The following is a 20029-nucleotide window of genomic DNA, read 5'->3' as shown; positions in this document are numbered from 1 at the left end:
ACCTAAATTACCCCTGTGTAACTCAAATGCTTATGCAGAAGACTGTCTAAGTACAATATATAAAACCATGGAAATGTGATATGCACAATGTGTTTGTGAGGAATAGATTAGTTTGATTAGAGTGACTCAACTGTATAAACTAAATGGAAAAGGCATGCCACTTATGTTGTGAGGGTCATGCCTTTATCTCCTTCAGAGATGCAAAGAAATCAAGCACACCTTGTTAGTATTTGGATTAATATTTTTTATAAATGCAAGTCTACATACTGTTCTGGAGATCTCGGAGGCATGCAGTTGACTCGGAATTTCTCATTTTCTTTCTGCTTTGTTTCATTCGCTCTGCTTTATGTGTAGTTGCTTTGTTCTGTGCCAGCTAGTCTTGCTGTAGCTACTTGAGCCACAGCGCCAAAGCAGCTGATAACATTCACCAAGTCCTTCCGCTTAGGGAGCTAAATTGCTTTTCGATTTAAGTAATTTCATTCCACTGATAAGGAAAAAAAACACGATAGAAAACTTATCTGTATTTATTTTGCTTGTGAAGGATAATAAAACATTTTTAACAATGTCAGTGAAAAGGCAGCTTTCAGAACAACTATTCACCAGGACACACTGACAAAGCTGAACATTTGAAATGATATTGCCTGCTCTCAGTGCTTATCTGGGAACTGGTAATATTTCTGAAAGTGGGCTTCTTATTTGAGGGCAGCAGACAGAGGCAGTACAATGACACTGGCGCAGACGTCGAGCTGATAAGAAGCTGTAAGCAAAGAAACACAGTGCCACATCAAAGATAGAATTTTAAGACAATATTTATCCTATTAGTGCATAAGAATGGATGTGTTTGCTCCCTAACACCCGATTTGCCGTCTCAGAAGCATCAGAGAGCAAAAAGTGCGCCTACTGAACTTCTAAAGCCACTCAAACTTAAGTGACTTCGTTCAGGGTTACCATGACGGATGTAAAAACTGATATTATGGAAGATTTTTAACCACTTTTTTACTTTTCATGTTCTTTCATGCATTCTGTCTTCATAAGGTTATTTGAAAAAGATCATATTTGGGGTGAAAATGCTTCATTTTAAAATGTTAAACATATGTTTTAGGATATGCGGGTAAGTTGATGACACTGGTGCACATTGCAGGCACTCAAAGTCAATTAACTTTAAAAACCGAGGACTTTCTTATGATTTATCAATGAAGCGGAAAAAGCAATCCACACAAAAAGACCACTACTTTCAGGTACATCCCATGATGACTTGGTCCAATTTTATAGAAAATTACCTTTGTGCTTCCATGTAGCTCTCAGCGATAATTACAATAGTGCTGAATAGAAAATTATAATAGAATGAATGGTTAAACCACTGAATGTCTTTTACACAGAGAGTAGTGAATGAGCGAGCATCAGGATGTTTTTGAACACAACACATTTTCTTTTTTTAATTTTGTATTATGAGTTGGACACTAATTAGTTGGTAATATTATTGTAATTGTTGGACAAAAAGAAAAAGTTGCTTCCATGTACGCACAAAATCACATTTTAAAAATTAGTTTAGACCTATTTTACATTTTGTTAAGAGACCGAGTTGTTCCCTCAAGGCTCAACTAATTTTTACTGGGTCCTTGTCACATACTGATGCTTGGTCAACATCCTGTTCTCATCATATGTTAATGCAGTGGGTGATCCATTACTGTTGTGCCTTGTAAGAAAGAACAAGCAATAATAAAAGTCTAATAAAAGTTAGGAGGCAAGTTGGATGGCTGATGGTGCAATCAGAGCGCTTCAAACCAGCTTGGATTGCTATCATTAGCAACACTTTTTCCTTTTCTGCCAGTGTTTTGTTAGATTTAAGCAACAAAACTAGCTTTATAGAAACACCATTTTTGAGCTAAAACACAGCCTTTCACATTAACCACATGTTACAAGACAAGTTCTTCCATTTGCAACAAGCTTCTCAATTATTTCCCTGCAGCACCAGCAGAGAAATTTTCTTGCAGCCTAATGGAATCCATTTAATACGCTGAGGGACAATTGAACTCTATAGCACCACCCTGCATGATAAAAAATGCATGAAAAGGACTACCCACTGCAATGAAATGTGGAGCCTTTAGAGTCCAGAACAGATTGCAGTGATTGGTGGAACCCAAAGCCTAGTTAAATGGAAACTGACTATTGCATTTATACTGTAGTTAATAGTTTGAGACACATCTTCAAATGCTCTGGGTGTGTTCTTTTATTTTTTCTTATGTGCAGTTGCAAAGAGGCAATCACATTCATTAACCTTTTAAAGAACAAGGTAACAGTTCCCTTGTTTGCCAAAAAGGAGCCACAAAACCGTTTAGGGTTGCATCAGGAGGGGCATCTGGCATAAAGATTTGCCAAATTAAATTTGTGTAGTTAACCACTGTGGTGACCTCTTGTGAATAAGGAGCAGCCAAAAGTAGCTTTAAGGTATTAGCCCCCCCCCCCCCCCCCCCCCCCCGTGCATTTTGTTGTTACAAAGAAATGGCTTTTATGCCACTGGCTGCCAAAGCATTGTGTGCAGTGAAGAAAAATTCACTAACATTGAGCCAGGCACAGACAGAGCGCGTTTCTATAGAGACTATTTTGCCTCACTGGAGTTTAAACCTATGACCCAGACCCCCCCCCCCCCCCCCGAAACTCCCTTAGCCTCTTGAGGTGGTGGGACAGACAGTGCACTGGCTGCCCGAAATGACAAACAGCAGGCAGGCGGTGGCATGCTTTTCTTGCCAAATACAGCACTCCATGTTCAAATAGTGCTGACAGGAAAAACATAGACACTTTTATCCAGGGTCCCCCACTCCGGAGTGAGATGTTGAGGGGAAAATTTCCTCCTGCCAGAAGACATAGACCTGCCTGTATCCAGTAGTTTCTACTGCTGCTGTTGTGGAAAATTCACATAAGTGCATAATTTTTCTTTTTCTCACTAACACTAAATGGTTACTTAGAAGCTGACATATTTAGTGTCTTCCACAATGGACAGGAACAAGAAGCCAAACTCCTTTGTACAAATGAGAAAATCCATCACCTTCACGCAGCAAATAAAGACCTCTCCTTATAATTGTGTTTTTCATCTCACTATAGCGAGCTCCTTGGTGTAACTTCTGCCTTCTTTGCTTCCCACTGAGTTTATCGAAGAGTCGACCCATCCATTTTCTTTGATGGTTTTAATTCAGCCAAGCATACCGGCTGCTATTGCAATGCCCGCTGCAATGATTAACTGCGCAGTGCTGCATTCATTCATTCAAGCGCATCCATCAAAGCATGGATCCCTCTAAGTGGAAACAAGCTTTCCCAGCTTCAGGAAACATCTAACCTGTATTAAAAAATGAACAGAGATTCCAAGGCAGGTAAGTTTTGTTATGTCTGGTTTGAGAGCTGTATCATAATTTCAAATTAAAACCCAGAGTTAAGCACTATGGGAACCACTTAAAATACCATAGTGGAAACATGACTGCCAGCTGGTCACATTTAGTAGAAGAGGGTTGACCCAGTATAAATGACTATGTTTGGTCTTGTCAGGGCAGATTTAGTAACAGTGGGCTGACAAGGAAAAAAAAACACACAAAAAAAAATATTGCTTCTTAACTTTATATGCATAGACTGTACAATATGACTTGAGGTGACATAATAGAGCCCTAATTTGTATGAAATGTCTGTTTCATCTTTAATGGAAAAAATGTCAGATTGTGGGATAATGACTTTATTTAGAATGTAGTGTGAAAAAAAAAAAACAACCCTGCAATAAATCTTGATTATGAAGATACTAATTAATAAAGCTGTGTCATAAACACCTGCTCCACTGACTGCAATGGATGTTTTTAGATTCATCAGTCCTTGAATGAAACTGAAACTGACCCAAAGTCAAAAAAGTGATTGAATTTAAACTCACCGACATATATGGCTTCAGTAAAGTAGAACATTTAGCTTCCGTGTGCACGTTTCGGCTCTATGATGAGATATTTCCTACAAAAAATGTTTCTTAGGAATTGCAATTTACTTCTGCCCTCAAGTGATTTTGTACACAGGCTGGTATCTGACTCTTTATTAAATTAGCAGGTATTTCTCAAGGCAGTTGGTAATCTTTTAAATACTGTGGCTAGGCAAGCCTTAGAAGTACTTGAGCTGTCAATCACTTAAATGAATAGGATTTTGCCAGCAACCGAAATGACTCCTCCTACTTTGCTACTCTACAAGTATGCTATGAACAGCTGTTCTCAGCTATCTGTGAACGAATAGACAGCATGCTCTGTGTTACACCTGAAACAGTTATGATTCCTAACAAGGCCACCCACTGTCTTCCCTGTTGTTAAATTCTCACTGCAAATGTCTTATTTATCTACATCATAACCCAGTGAATGTATAATGCTCCTCTGTCCTTCATGTATGTATATGTGGTACATTGCATATGTTCCCCGTAGGCCTGTGACCCTTATAACCTCAGTCCTCCCTCTAATCTCTTAATCTTTAGCGGAACAGCAGCCTCTGTGATCATTGGCAGGTCTAGTGTGGTGCATACCTTTCTCCAGCGGTGCTCAGGGGGGATATGTGGGAATATCACAGGTAATCCACATCTCCTACAAATATCTGTTGCTGGATTTTTCTGAAAATATCTGGCTCTGTGCTTATGGGTGGCCTAGGTAAAAAAAACAAAACAAAAAACATAGCCTTCTATGGGGAAGGAGAAGGTAAACCACTTCACTCAGGGAAGTGATATGAAGAGGTGCTCCTGAGATGACCTGTGTGATTGGGAGACTGAGTTGGAGCTTTAGCTGGATGTGCAGTGTTGACAGCTAATGTCAGGCCATCACCGCATAATGAAACAAGCTTAGAGGCTATTAAGTAATAAGCCTGAAGACAGGGTGAAGTGTATTTTTTGGTGTATTTGCTTGGATGGGAGAGCATTTCCTGAAAAATGCCACTCAATAGAGTCTGAATCATGTATTTTCATAGCAAATCAAAATCGTGTGTCGTATAAAAAATGTTTTATGAAGACATAAACTGCTAATTTCCTCTTCGAAATGGTTGAGAATGAAAATAAAGCTGCCTGGATCAGATTCTCTGACATTATTTGCTTCAGTCCAGAAAGGCAGGCTTACATGTCCTGCATCACTCATGATGTCTTTCTGGTAAAAACAACACAATGTCTTTGCCTCTGACTTTTTTCAGCATTCAGTCCAGTTGTAACCTTTTATAAAACAACATTTAAAAAAGACATTTTTCCATACAATTAAAGATATGTTTGTGTTCTGACTTAAAGCTGTGGTGGTGTTTGAAGTGGATGGATACATCCATTTTCCTTCAGCAGTATTTCATTTTCAAAACTTAACAGTGCACAGCTTTTTTGGAGTGAATGGAGAAGTGGTTTTTTTTTTTTTCTTAACAACCATGAAACCCTATAGCTATGTGGCAAACACATGAAAATGGCATGCATGATGCTGTAACACAATTCTCACTGGTGGAGGAAGGAAATGTTCACATTATTTATCACCACAACACACAGAATTTAGATTTCAGAGTTCATTTTGAGAGTTTTTGTCCCAATCATTCATTGTGACAGATTGTTACTCTGAGCAGCTCTGGCTCTCAATGGGAGATGGTGCCCTCTGATATCTTATGGAGTCATCAGCAGCCGCTTGCCAAGTTTAATACAACTGGGGACCGTAACTCTCCAGGCAACTACTACTAAACATGCCAGACAGGTCTGGCTCTCTCCCCTCCATCAGATCGATATCAAATTGTCTCACAGACCATCTGCAATCAAGCACAGCAGAATAGAGCACTCAGACACTCCAGTCAAAGGTTACAGACGGTCTGGCCAGCTTTGCCCTCAGCCAAAGTGTGACCGCCTTTTTAAAGAGTTCTTTGACAGTTTAACATCTCCCCCACCACACTTCCCCCTTCACCTCCTTCATCACTCTCCCTGCCCTCCCTCCCGCCTCCCTCCTCTCTGTTGTTTTCCTTTCTCAGTCGTCCTGATTAAACCTGGATATCCCAGGAGGAGGCTCTGATTTCCCAGCACTGACTGTTAACTGTAGTGAAGTCAGCGCTGCATGTCCTCACACAAGTCCAGTCAAACCTACTGGCTATTGAAGACTGAGTAATATATGAAGTTTATATCAATTAATATTAAAAAAATTTTCCTTATGATTTGCATTTCTAGTACCAGAATATCCTGGTTTGTTTTGTAGTTCTTATAAACCTTCATCATTCATATGAAGCATATAAATAAGCTTATTTTGGTAATGTCAGGATTGGGAATAGCCTATAAGGGACCAGTACATAAGAATTCTTAATGCGCAATCTTAGGTATTATATTAAGATCTGAAAGATGCCTACAACAACAAATAACTTGACTGTCAAATTACCCGTGATGGCAATATAATTATTTATTTATCCACCTAAACATTATCGTCTTGGCACAAGTATGGACACAAAACACTGAAAAAAGGGTGAAGAAAGGATTTCTGAATTGGTGCAGTTCATTGGAGTCATTTCACATGAGCAAATTACATCGCCCTGAGTGACTGCTCCTGTATGAATGGAGCCTTTTTTTATGATCACAAGAAAAAAAAAAAAAGAAAAAAAAAACGTCTCTCGGGGACGTGGAATTTCAGGAGGGTTTCCCCTCTTAAACATGCAGGGGTACACTTTAAAGGCAAAGGATAATGCTGCACTTCCTCTCCTGGATAATGCTGTTTGAACTAAATAAAAATGCTCCTATTCATTCAAAAAATGCACAAAGATGTGCATTTTTAAAGGAATCTCTTTAAGTTGGGTAAGAATGAGCATCTAGGTATAGCTGTGGGTGTAAGACAATCCAAAGTTTGAACGTATTAACTTTTGAGACTGAAACAGAATCCATCGAAAACTTACCGTTTTGCTCCTTTACACTTGGAAGGTGAAATTTGCTGACAGGACTTGATTCAGCTTCCGACCCATATTGTTGGAGAAGCGATGCAAGAATGAATATTAATGAAAGGATCATTTGGATGAGTGGTAGATGGCGATTACAAAGCGCTGTAGACGGGACGGTTTGTATCACCACACACATGCGTCGTTTACAGGACACCGGTGCTGTTTCGGACACATTTGGAGAGGATAAACGCAGAGTAAAATCCACTTAATCTGAAGCATCAGTCCTTCGGAAGAACGTGTAATTTTTAACTTGATAAATAAGAACAACTCCTCTGCAGAGGTTCCAAACCTGCCGCTGCTGCGCAAAGCAAATGCGCACCTGTTGGTTCAACGGAAAGTTTGAGCAAAGTTTACTTTTGTGTTGTTGTAATCCTGGTATTAGTTATAAACCACCCTTGTGCACGCATATCATCTATGAAACGAAAACATTAAAAATACACAGATGCATTTTGGGTAAACCGCGCGTCCACGGTGCGTTCTTCAGTCCGTCTGATAAATCCCTGCAGATCTTTACGCATTACAGCAAGAGCTCACACACTGAGACAGCGAGAGAGCGCAGCAACTTGATACAGCCTGTACCCAGAAACCATTCAACACCGAGACGATTTCTGTTGTGTGGCGCGGTCTAGAGTCATAACTTGGAGACTGAGATAAAATATCGCTGCGCGCCCGGGGTTGGCTTTTTGGAGACTGGCAACTGACGGCACAACAGGTGCTATACATAAAGTAGCTAGAAGTTCTCAGCGGAGGAAACTCCCCAGGATGTTAACTATTCAGTTGCTGCCTGGTGTTTCACCCCTTTTCGGTTCCATTTTTTGGTTTGTTGCAAACACTTTCACACATTTAAAGTATTTTCTTTTCGCAGGGTTAAGGGTTTAATGGCTCTCTGTCACTAAAAGGGTAACGTTTAAAGTTTTTAGGCTAAATATAAGACACAAAAAAAAAAATATCAAGGAGACATTTCAGGGTATTTGCAGACACATTTCACTTTCTACTGTGTTGTACCTACTGTCTTAGTGCTCCTCTGTTTTTCTGCTTATTTTACTGGGCTACAGCATCGTGGCCTGGTTACATTTTTAGCCCAGTAAATCATGGTCCATCCGATGTGTAATATATACAGTGTAGCTCACAGGATGTATTCACATCAGGAGCTAAAACCTTCCATACAACATTCCTAAGCAACATTGTTTAACCATTGAGTAATTGTTTAAAACCTTGATTCACTGAATGAAAGATAAATGTCCCCCAAAAGAAAACTTTTTAACATGCATTTTTGTGCTCTTCTGGAATGTTTCTGTGGAAGGAAACGTTTAAGGTTCTCAATTTGTCATATCAAAGCAGAGACACCGCTTGAAACAATACTCCCTCCTGTTCCCAATTTCCTTTCTCCCCGGCACAATGTTGTACCTCATCAACTGTGTTTTATGTGGTTCCTCCCATCCTATTGTTGGCAAAATGCAACAGTGGATCCCCCCGCTGTATGGTAAGTCTGCTGTAGCACAGACACAACAATCAAAGGAGAGCTGGAGACATATTGAACCCATTGAGCCAGACACATGATGCAATGCTGCAGCAATTTACCCCCAGTCTCACATAGCTTAGAAACTACCACCTCAAAGAGAATGCAGAGCAATGATCTCTGCAGCATCAAGGTAAGCAGGGAGGTTTCTGTGGTTTTAATCAAAGTTAATGGTTCAGGAAAGAAGGCGTGGGACACTGATGCAGTCATTTCATACTCGTGTTGCCCCTGTGGAGAGGGGCATTTAGAGGTCTTCATGTGCCTGTTGCAAGGGCCAAGGCCCTTTGTGTAAAGGAGGGTATCACATTCCAGCCCTGCAAGTGCCTGCAGCAGATGTCAGCACTTCACATTGTGGAATCCCTCTCTTTTTCACAAAAACACACACACACACTCATTCACCCCATGAGGTTTTGTCTGTAAAATCTGAGTATTTTGTCTTGTTGTCCACATTTGATTGCTGCTTCCATGGTGGTCTTGTGAAACGCAAAGGCTTTGATACAAAGAAATATAATAAACAGAGGAAATTAGAAGCAAGTTAGGCCTTTTGGGTCATGCCAAACATGCAGAGACAAGCCAGCTAGGAGGGCTCTGTGTCCACTGAGTAGAGTGGAAATGGAAATGTATACAATGGAGAATTCACACTCATCGTCTACTGCCTAAATCCCATTAGCCTTGCTTGCCTTTTTGGGACACATACTGTCAAGCAAACAAATGCCCTCCAACAATCAGTCATTATTGTTAAACACATCTGTCTCCTCCTTTTGTGGTGAAGAGAAACACGGGGGAGTGAAAATGTTAGATCGCTTCATTTTGACTGTGAAACCTGTTGTAGCAGCAGCATGAACTTTGGCTTCGTATCCCGCTAAACATTCTATGTGGTTTAATGGAAAATATGCCAACAGAGCAAAAAAGAGCCCCCACCACACACACACACACACACACACACACACATAGCGGTTACATTTATCATCATTGTAGGTCATGCTAATATTCATCCTCTAAAAGGTGCACTGACTTTCAGTAAGCAGTCACACTTTCATATTAGTGAAATGTTGATCTTTTATTGACCTTAAAGTCTCATGCTGATAAGTGGAAAGTTTCAGTAATTGCCCCTGGCTGCACATGGCTGTGAGACCGGAGCCCCCTGGTGGTGCCCCTTAGGGCTACATGCAGTGTTTTGCCCCTTGAATTTCTGGATGCCACTGCAGGTGCTGTGGAAAGTTTCTTTTTCTGTTCAAAACAACACTTATTTTGATTTCACAGAAGAAAACATATTTAATCCAGTATTTCAAGATGTTTCCGGTCTTCTAACATCCATTTGCTTGTCCTGTTCATGGTCACAAAGCTGCTCCTCGAGCCTTCATCTTCAAGCATGTTTCAATTCTATGTCTAAAAATGATTATAACTAACAAAGTACAGCTCTATGGTAGTTCTTGGTAGTTCTACTGCATGGCTTGTTCTTGTCTTTCAAAGTTTATGACACATTAATACCCCAATGTGCAGTGCAGGGGTTCACATAAAAAGTGATAGATTTAATCCGTTATGGTAATTTTGGCAGCACAGTGGCGCAGTGGTTAGCACTGCTGCCTCACAGTTAGAATAACATCTGAAAGGTCTGGGTTTGATTCCACCTTGGCCCAGGCCTCTCCCTCTCTCTGTGTGGAGTCTGCATGTTCTCCCCGTGCTTGCGTGGGTTTCCTCCCACTTTCCAAAGCCATGCACTTACTGGGGTTAGGTTAATTGGCTAATCTAAATTGCCCATAGGTGTGAATGCGAGTGTGAGTGTGAAAGGTTGTTTGTCTCTCTGTGTTGGCCCTGCGACAGGCTGGCGACCTGTTCAGGGTGTACCCTGCCTCTCGCCCTATGACAGCTGGGATAGGCTCCAGCCCCCCCTGCAACCCTGAACAGGATGAGCGGAAGTGAATAGATGGATGGTAATTTGATTTCATATTCTCACATAGATATTTACAAGTTGTGCTCACACTAACGTTATCAAATGTACAATGTGTCATAATCAGATCACCCTGCCATGAAGAGCTTCAAAGCTGGACTTTGATGTGGTGAAAAAAGAAGTGCAGAAGGATAATAAACACTTTTCAAAGCCTTCTGAAAGACCAGAAGTAGAAGCATTATTACTGTATTAATATGTAACTATAAGTTTAAGTCACTTGTGTTGGAGGCATGGCTTTGGGTACTGATTGGATGCATAGTCGGTAATACATCATAATGTGTTACTCACGCAGCATGTTTTGTATGTGAAATCTCAATCTTTACAGTAACTATGAATAAATACATTAACAGACACTTCCTTCTAATGAGCTTTAGCAGAAACAAATATGCTTTTTTGGAGCACTGATTGTCACAGCACAGCCTGTACAAACCACACAAAGTAGTATTGTACATAAAGTATATTCATATTATTCATGTGATTATGCACTATACAATTCAGATACTTTGAATGATTAATCTTTATTAACTAATGTTAATGGCTAACCTCACAAATCAAAACTGTCACAAGTTGCAGTGCATTTCAAGTCATTTCAAGTGTGTGACCTTGTTGCCATAGTCACTGTCTACTGTAGCACATTACTTCAGTTTGGCTTCATTAGACACTGATGCATGTTGTGCTGTATGCATAAATCACACAAAAACAAATACACTGATGTCCAATACAATTGTCTGCGGCTAAATTCCATTTAAATCAAATTATTAGTTTAATAATGCAGTCTGTGACTGCTCGATGCTCTGAAAATGAGAAAGAAGCAAGGCTGCAACTTGACAGTGCAAGCTTGGATAAAAACCACTGCTCTGATATCCAGGAGATTTTTAGTGTTTTAGAAATCTAATGTAAACATTTGGGAAAGTTGTGGAATATAGATACTCAAAACAAATAAAACAAGCTCTGTTGTTAACCTTGCTGAAATTAATCTAACATACCTTTAAGCTTTCACAAACGCGTGTAAAATTTTCATTCACTGTAATTGTTTAGTAATGTTGGACATTTCAGTTTGGAGAGAATTTCTTGTCCTTCAGGATTTCCCTCCTTAAGCAGGAAAGTGGTCCAAAAATATCTGAAAGGAACTCTCCTGCTTAACAGATTTCTGGCTCGATGCCTCCACCATAATTTTGGAGAGTGCTGCACTTACTAAACATCTGCTGACAAGGAAGACTCAGTTTCCATTATAGCAATCTGCTCATTTAATGATGAAGGATCTGATATTAGACTGCCAAAGTTCATCAATACATTATTGAACTGGAACCCTGTGCAGTGCAATGATGAATTGTAGTTTTAAATCTGTGTGTGTCTCCCCTCACCTATTGCTTTTATGAAGTATGAGCACAGTGTTTGAATAGATCACATGTGTGTTTACAGATCAGACAGAGAAACCATCATGCAGCGGGGAAAGACTTTGATCAATAAACCAGGACGTTGGAAGACGCTGATGTGCTAGTGTAATGAACATGTTCCACACTTTCAGACAGCTTGAAATGTATTTTCCTTGTACATAGCAAAATAGAAAATGTCTATGGAAGTAATTTTGACAGCACTCACCTTAACACACACCTCAAATGACAGCACTCTATAGAAACATCAAGCTGACGTGTGAATCTACTGTATTTTCAGTAAATACAGTTTTATCTCCATCCTTCATGATTTACATTAAGTTCTCATTCATCATGACTACTCTCATATCAGCTCCTGTGACATGTCCCTGTTCCTCTTCCAAATAATTTATCTCATTAATCTGAAGTTTTGGCAGCAAAGCTTCTCTGGGTTCAGTTAAAACACGAAAATGAAAACGGACCTGTTACTAAGCAGCACACAGAAAAAAAATATAATAAAATGTTTAGCGGTACACTTCTTTGTCTCCAGATCTGTCAAAAACTTGTTTTTCATTTGAATTACAATGTGACAACACATATAACTCTTCAGAGCTGCAGCGGTAGCAGAAATGTGGTTTTCATGCCAGGTTGTATTAAACCACAGTAGGTTGTTTCAGTCCAGCCTGACATATTTCTGGAATGGCATATGATTGTCCATCACACTCATGGCTCTTAGCCAGCCAGCCAGCCCGTGCACAGTCTCCTAAACAACACAAAAGAATCCTTGTGCTTGAATGTCTGCCTCTATATTGTAGCACCGGAGTCTTGCCCTGTGACATAAATCATTAATCTCTATGCATATGGTGCTGATTAATTTGTGTATGCAAATGGAATGCCTTGTCAATCAAGATTATACTACAGGGATCATCGCAGGAAGACCGCACAAGTTGTTTGACATAATGATGCATGAGATATGGATCAAATCTGTGGGGGAAAAAAGCTCCCTGGATTTTTCTCCTTTTTTTTGGACTTAAAAACAAAGGATCTGCCTTACTGTTCCCTTTTCTTAATGTCTTAATTTTTTTCTTTTTTCTTTGAAAAGGGGCACAAACATTTTTGGATGTTTTAGAAGGTTCCAAAAGAAGAAAAATATGACAACAATTAAATCCAGGCACATGTTGTGGTTCTTCCAAATCTGTACAGACATAAAAAAGTAAATTTGATGTCATCTCTGTCATCAACCAGATAACCAGTTCTAGACACGACCTACTTTTGAAGACAGATTTCAAAAGCCAACAGCAATTTTATATGATTTGGAAAGACACAGTTAAAACTGGGAACTATGGCTCAACTATTAATTGTTTGAATCCCTAAGATTTAATAATAAGCTGTCATAACACAGCCAGTGTATATTTATTTCTTCTTATTATTAAATGGTTTAAGGTAATTGGCGGGTCACCCACCTAGCCAAGCTTTACAGTGCTTGTAAATGTTTGGAGAGAAAGACTTGGAGACAAGTTGAGGACATTACACACACACACACACACACACACACACACACACACACACACACACACACACACACACACACACACACACACACACACACACACTATTTAGCTGAGTTTCTTAGCAAACACTTCTTGGAGCAGAAAGACATTTTTAGATTAATATTTATTTACAGCCCTGAATCCTTTCCAACATGGAGGAGCATCAGTCATAGGCCACATAAAAAGCCTTATATATGATTCATAAAATGACTTTATATACAATGGCTTTTAGACTGAGTATAAAAATTAATGGTAGGACCGTTTGAAGTGATAATCTTTGATGAGTTTGTAGCCATTTGGTCTTCTGCCAATAGGTTTGTCACAGTCAGTTATTATTATTTAAGATCTGCATTCATTTATATGTCCATCCTTCATTTCATTCATTTGGTCATGAACGTAATCACTGCACACCAAAATGAAAAAGACATTTCGTCCTGCTATAAATCCTCAACGTGTTTTAACAAACAGGCTGACAGCACAGACGTAGCGACTAAATCCAACTTACTGAATTTGGCTATAACAGCATTTGAGAGGCAAAAGTCCATTAAACAGTTGTTGTGGGGATTTCGGTAAATTTATAGTGCATCTCATTCCCATGAACAGACACATTTTGGCCAATATGGATTTGCAGATTTTCCAGTTTCCATTTTTCTAAGCTCTCTTCTCCATCTTCTTATGAAAATAGTGTGAAATTTTAAGAAATGGTTTCTGTGGTGGACCTAACTGTAAACACATGCAAAAGTGTGCAAAAGTGTCAAAAGTGGTTTATATTTGGGCATTGGCTGCTTCCTCACTCATTTTCAGTTCAGTCCTTGTACTTGACCATTTTCAGAGGAATGTTTTTTGTTTGTTTGTTTGTTATTAAGCGTTAAGCTTCTTAACACTGACCTATGACACATTCAAGTAAGAAAAGGCACCTAACTGAAGGAATAAAACAGTGCTGTGTAGTGTTGTAGTACTCGAGATCGGTCTTGGTCTCGAGACCGGTCTCGAGACCGCTTTTTGATGGTCTCGGTCTTGTCATGGACTCGACCGCATTTGGTCTCGGTCTTGTCATGGACTCGGACCTTGAGGACTCGGGATTTTATTTCAAGACCAGTCAAGACCACAGCTGTGGAAATATCACTAAATTGCCAGAATACTGTCCAATTTATTTGTTAACATCTTTGCTTTTATTGGATGCAAAACGTACTGATTCAAATCCAACAAAGATTGCGCTCCTCTGCCTCTCAAAGGAGCGCACCTCGCAGACTCTGCTGCTAGGTCGCTGCTATTATCGCTGCTTACGCCTGTATCATTTCACCGCAGTTTGCAATCTACCACAGAGCACGGACAGTTTCATTCACAATGTGTATGTTTGATCTCACTATGGTCACGCGTGTGCTGCATAAATCGAAATAACCGCATGAACACCAAGCGAAGTAAGAGGGAAAATGAAGATCAAAGGAAAATTTCAGGCTTCCGATTCAACAAAAAAATCCCAGCATGAAAGGTAAATACCAACCTTCATGTATTTTGATACACAAACTAAAAATTTAATGCAAGTTTTAGGGCTGCAACGATTCTTGGAATAACGCAATTCGATTATTAAAAATCCTCGACACAAATTTGTTGCTTTGATGTTTGGTTTCAGCTCTGCAGCTCAGGTGTCTCCGTGTAAGCGGAGCATTTCCAAAAAAAACAAAAACGAGCCTTTAACACGAGTGGATGGCTGAGATGTTTTTTCACGCCCCCACTTCTCTGTGCTGTGAGTGCGCATGTTTGAATGTGCGCGCGTGTTGTGCAGAGGATGTCAGCTGTTATTTTTTTCTTTACGTCAGCTGTAGCCACCAGAACTGATCTATAACCACAGTGTACTGGGGAAAGGGGGGCTGCCATTAGCACTAGCAATCGTTCGGTGCCCCCTCCACCACCATCAGTACAGAGGGGATCCGTCAAAATGTTTTTATCAACCACCTGATCAACAACATGAAGAACAGAGAACTTTGTAGCTGCTCCATCCACCCTGTTTGTTTCACACAGAGAAACATCTGCAGTACGGAAGTTAAAATAAGCTGATGAATTGTTAAAATGAAAAATTATTTCTTATCCAATTACTTGATTAACTGACGGAGTAATCAATTAAATACTTGATTACTAAAATAATTGATAGTTGCAGCCCTACTTGTATTCAGAAAGCCATAGTCAAACATTAGTTTTCAGCACCAGTAGAGCTATGAGAGGCCTTCAAGAATAAAATACTACAGTTCCCAGCAAGATGATGTCACTTCCTATTGTTGCATTAAAAACGTGATAGTTTATGCTCACAATATGGTGGCTGATATTCAAATGTAGGAAATGCTATTAGCAGCGGAGGAATCTGGATTATGTTTTTGTTGTGTATTTTTTTATGTGATTTCTGCAAACACAGTGGAAGGAAACGGCACTCTGGGACACATTAAATGCGTGATGTATAAATGTAACTTTTCTGGATTATATGCAAAAATGATCATTCTATCGATCTAATAAGGCCTGATTTAGAGTTCTGTATTGATCCTTTGTGTATAACTGAAAATCCTCTCTGAAGCAAACTTGACATGCACCTCGAGAAATGTAACTACACGTCCAAAAAAACTGATTACTGCTTTCTGGTTATGTCTTAGGCCCCATCACTCAATTAACAAGTGGGAGCGGCATTTGGTGGTTAGTATTAGCTTACTAATTAGCATTAGCATTAGTGCTGGGGTGAGAAATATTTCTTGCTAGAACCCGGAAGTTACCATGGCCACCACCAATGGTAACAGCAGAGAAGTAAGTAAGTTGTTTCTCCGCCATCAGTACATTGAGCTAGTGGTGGGCAGATTGATCCTGATATCGATAATATGGATGCCAACGTTGTATTGGTATTGATCAATATCAGTGTGATGAGATCGATACTTTGGCTTGAGTTTCTCTCCTGTATGCAGTGCTGCGGTTTCATTAATGATGCGAGCTGACTGTCTAAGTGTCGCTCCTGTCACAGCACAGAGCACTTTGCTCCTCCCATCCCCACAGTGTTTTGTTATACTGTCATGTGATGCATAACATATTTTATTTGGGAAAAAAAAGGATTTTGCTATGAAACATTTAAATCAAATTTAAATTTAAATTTGTAGAAAATTAGTGAATGGAGGAACATTTTTTATTAAATTTTTTTATTATACTTTCTGAAAAATCTACCTGGAAAAAAGTTTGCATTTGTTCTTGAGTGATGATTTTGTACACTTAATTTATGAAAAAAAAAATCCAGACATCAATTTATGGGGAAAATTGTTTTGTTCTATTGTTTCAGAACAATAACTTTTATTTTGATAAAGTATTTTCTACTTACATATAAACTTTGCCCAATTCTATCCTGGGTTTTAACTAATTAATGATCCAAAGGAAAAAAATCTCAAACCTGTTAAACTTCATGGAAATTCTTCATAATTATTAAAAAGTATTGGTATCAGTATCGGTGATAATGGCCCTGTGTTTACTTTACATAGGATCGATACCAAATTATGAAGTGTTGCACACAACTACATTGAGCAGCATACACCAGGAGTGATTGACAGTGCTAAGACCCTCCTCCTGGCTCTGACTGGTTGTTTTTGACTGGGAGCGGTTCAGGGAGGAGCTCCATTTTTTTCGCAGATTATCGGTCTCATACTGTCTGACATGGTGACAGTTTTAACAAATATGTAAAAACCAGATTTTTTTATAAAAGTTACATCCTGCAGCTTTAATCTGTATAAGATTAAAGGCTTTAGTTCTTACTGTTGATGAGTGTTTGCCATTTTTTCAGTTTTACACATTTAGCTATGTGGTTTTGAAAAAGCATCCATTTTTACAAAGGTTGTTGGTTTAAAAACAACACAACTTTATGCATAGTTTATGAAAGGCAGAGAAAAGTTAAGACTATTGTGATGAACTATGAATAATTGTTTTACATTCTGTGATAAATGATGGAAGTCACCCAGGAGTATTAAATAAAGATGGTTATATTTATTTGAGCTGTGAGTGTTTAATATCAGGATGATTTTATGGGAATGCGGATCTTTCAGATCAATTTGAGAAGTGATTTTGATCATGTTTCACATTTTATTGTGTCATGTAGTGTCAGGCACTGGTCTTGGTCTTGTCTCGGTCTCGCCCCCCCTCGGTCTTGGTCTCGACTGGTCTCGGACCCTAAAAGTCTTGGTCTTGTCTCGGTCTCGATACCCTCTGGTCTTGGTCTTGTCTCGGTCTCGGGTTAGGTGGTCTTGACTACAACACTAGTGCTGTGTCTACACATGACAGAGAACTTAGCAAAGAAAAACTGGAGTAAACTGGACAAGTGGAGGACAAAAGAAGCCTTAAAAACTATCTACAGCATGGGAACTGTATCTGAAAGTCATGTCCTTAAGAAGATAGATAGATAGATAGATAGATAGATAGATAGATAGATAGATAGATAGATAGATAGATAGATAGATAGATAGATAGATAGATAGATAGATAGATAGATAGATAGATAGATAGATAGATAGATAGATAGATAGATAGATAGATAGATAGATAGATAGAAGCAGGCAGGGCATACATGGAATGCCATAACCAAGTGTCTAGCATAGTATACAGGAACATCTGTGCCATGTATGACCAGGAAGTTCCGAGGTCAAAATGGGATACGCCCCCAAGGGTGGTCGAGAATAACAGAGCTTAGATCCTGTGGGACTTCCAGAGACAGACGGACAAACTTGCGATGGCTAACCAACCGGACATCATAGTGGTGGACAAACAAAGGTCCAGGAGCTCAGTGATGCCAGATCTGGGAGAAGATGCACCACTCGTCATCTCATTAGGAGCATGCTCCGATGTTGTCAGCCATGCATACAAGCTCATGGAGGCCATTAAAAACTACCGCACACCAATTTGAGCTGCTGCAATTAAATTTCAGCAAAATTGGCTAGCCTGTGGCATCACTGTTTTTACTTTGATTTTTGGGGTGTCTTTGAATTCAGTAGGTTGATAGTTTTCACTTCCATCAAATGATGTGGATTCACAGACACCAGGATGGCTTAGAATTTGAGCAGGCGCCCATATATGCTGTGTGGCAGTGGGGGTGGTGCAGGTTAGAGTCCCCAGGGACGTGGATTCATTTCACTCCTAATACATTACCCAGCCCATATCAGTACAGATATTCAATATGCTGCTGCCCCCCCCCCCCTTCCACTGAGATCTGATGTGTTTTTAAAGTGTTCCTTTCAAAACTCAGGTGGGGGAATAAGACACAGGTGAATAGTTAACAACAGGTGAAGACAATGAGGGTGGGGCAGATGATCACACAGGATGGAAATGAAAACAGGAAATAAAACTAGAACAAGACACGTGAGACTAACCTTTAAAGTAAAAAAGGGAAAATGACCAAGAGACAAACACCTAACGCAGCAATATTAAGATTGACACTGAATTACACAACAGCGGTAGAACACAGGAGGAAAAAGGCAAACACACAAAGACAAAAGACAGATGGCTAATCCATGGAAACGGTGAGTAAAACAGGAAATGAGAACATTACAAATAAGAATGATGAGTAAGATCAAAACTAGACTCACAAATTATAATAATGCTGAACAAAATCCTGAAAGCGTGACAAAAAGCTCCAGGAAAAACAAAACTCAGCTTTGGAAATGTATGTGACAGTGCTTTTCACCAACGTTGCTAGTTAGAAAGTTTTTTTTCTTAGAACTGGCCAGCCAGTTTGGGCCACTTAATGGTTTTGGAAAGTGTGAACCTACAGAGGAGAAGGACATCGTTCTTTATTTCTGTTTAGCACCAGGAAGCACTGGATTGCAAGTCTGTGAGAATGGATCATGTCATGAGAGTTTCTGTCAAAACTGTTAATTTCATTTGAGCCAGAGGTCTAAACCACGCTCGGCTCTGCAATATTAATATTACCCTTGGCCTTCTGTGCCACACCAAAATAAGATAGTCAAGCCAAGAAGCTGTGGAGGTGCATTTTTCTGTAGTGATATTTTTTGTAATGACAGTAAACTGCCTTAATGTGGAAAACCTGAGACATATTGCTTAAATTTAACTTAAAATATCTAAGGCTGTATAATATCTATTTCATAAATAAGCTGAATGTTTACCAAATATGAAAATACGCTTAAATACACAAATTATGAGATCAAATTGCCCTGTTTGTGTGCTACAGACTAAAATGAGTTTGAGACTCCTGTATTATGTCAATAAAACATTACTTTGATCAATAATATTGAAACACTGCATTAAAAGAGGGTTATGATTCCACTAATAATAATTTTTATCTGGATGATAGAAACATGGATTAAGCCTATATCATTATCTTTTTGCACTCAGGCATTTAAGGAGTCACATTTTTTTCTCTCACATCTAGGTCTTGGTCTTACTACGGAACAAGATTACTACATAAATCAATATCAATAGAAGCTTTAGTATGAATCGTATTGGATCAATAATTTCTGATACAGCCCTTTTTATTCTCATCCGTCTGCTGCTAAATACTACACAGACCCAGCCATAAATAGTGATGCGTTTGGGTCCATCATGTGAAAGAGAGCTTTTATTTCCTGCCGTCACGTCACGTCTCCGTTTAGCAGCGGCTGTGGATGTGGAGGCGGGGAGCGGCTGTCCGTGGTGCTGATGGGAGTGATGCTCTCCAGTTCTGTGCAGCCGC

At 39.4% G+C, this 20029-nt stretch overlaps 1 protein-coding gene across 1 annotated transcript in view; it reads right to left on the bottom strand.

The window, feature by feature from the left end:
- Nucleotides 1-7072, bottom strand: part of LOC115787031 (platelet-derived growth factor C-like) — a 52994-nt gene extending 45922 nt beyond the window's left edge. Inside the window, exon 1 of the mRNA XM_030739596.1 lies at nt 6895-7072. Within this exon, the coding sequence (XP_030595456.1) occupies nt 6895-7072 (178 nt within the window). The remainder of the gene's footprint in view (nt 1-6894) is intronic.
- Between the last annotated feature and the right edge of the window lie 12957 nt (nt 7073-20029).

The sequence above is a fragment of the Archocentrus centrarchus genome, chromosome 10, assembly GCF_007364275.1.
Source record: "Archocentrus centrarchus isolate MPI-CPG fArcCen1 chromosome 10, fArcCen1, whole genome shotgun sequence".
NCBI lineage: Eukaryota > Metazoa > Chordata > Actinopteri > Cichliformes > Cichlidae > Archocentrus > Archocentrus centrarchus.
The sequence above is the reverse complement of the archived record's forward strand: the minus strand, read 5'-3'. Positions and strand labels throughout refer to the sequence as shown.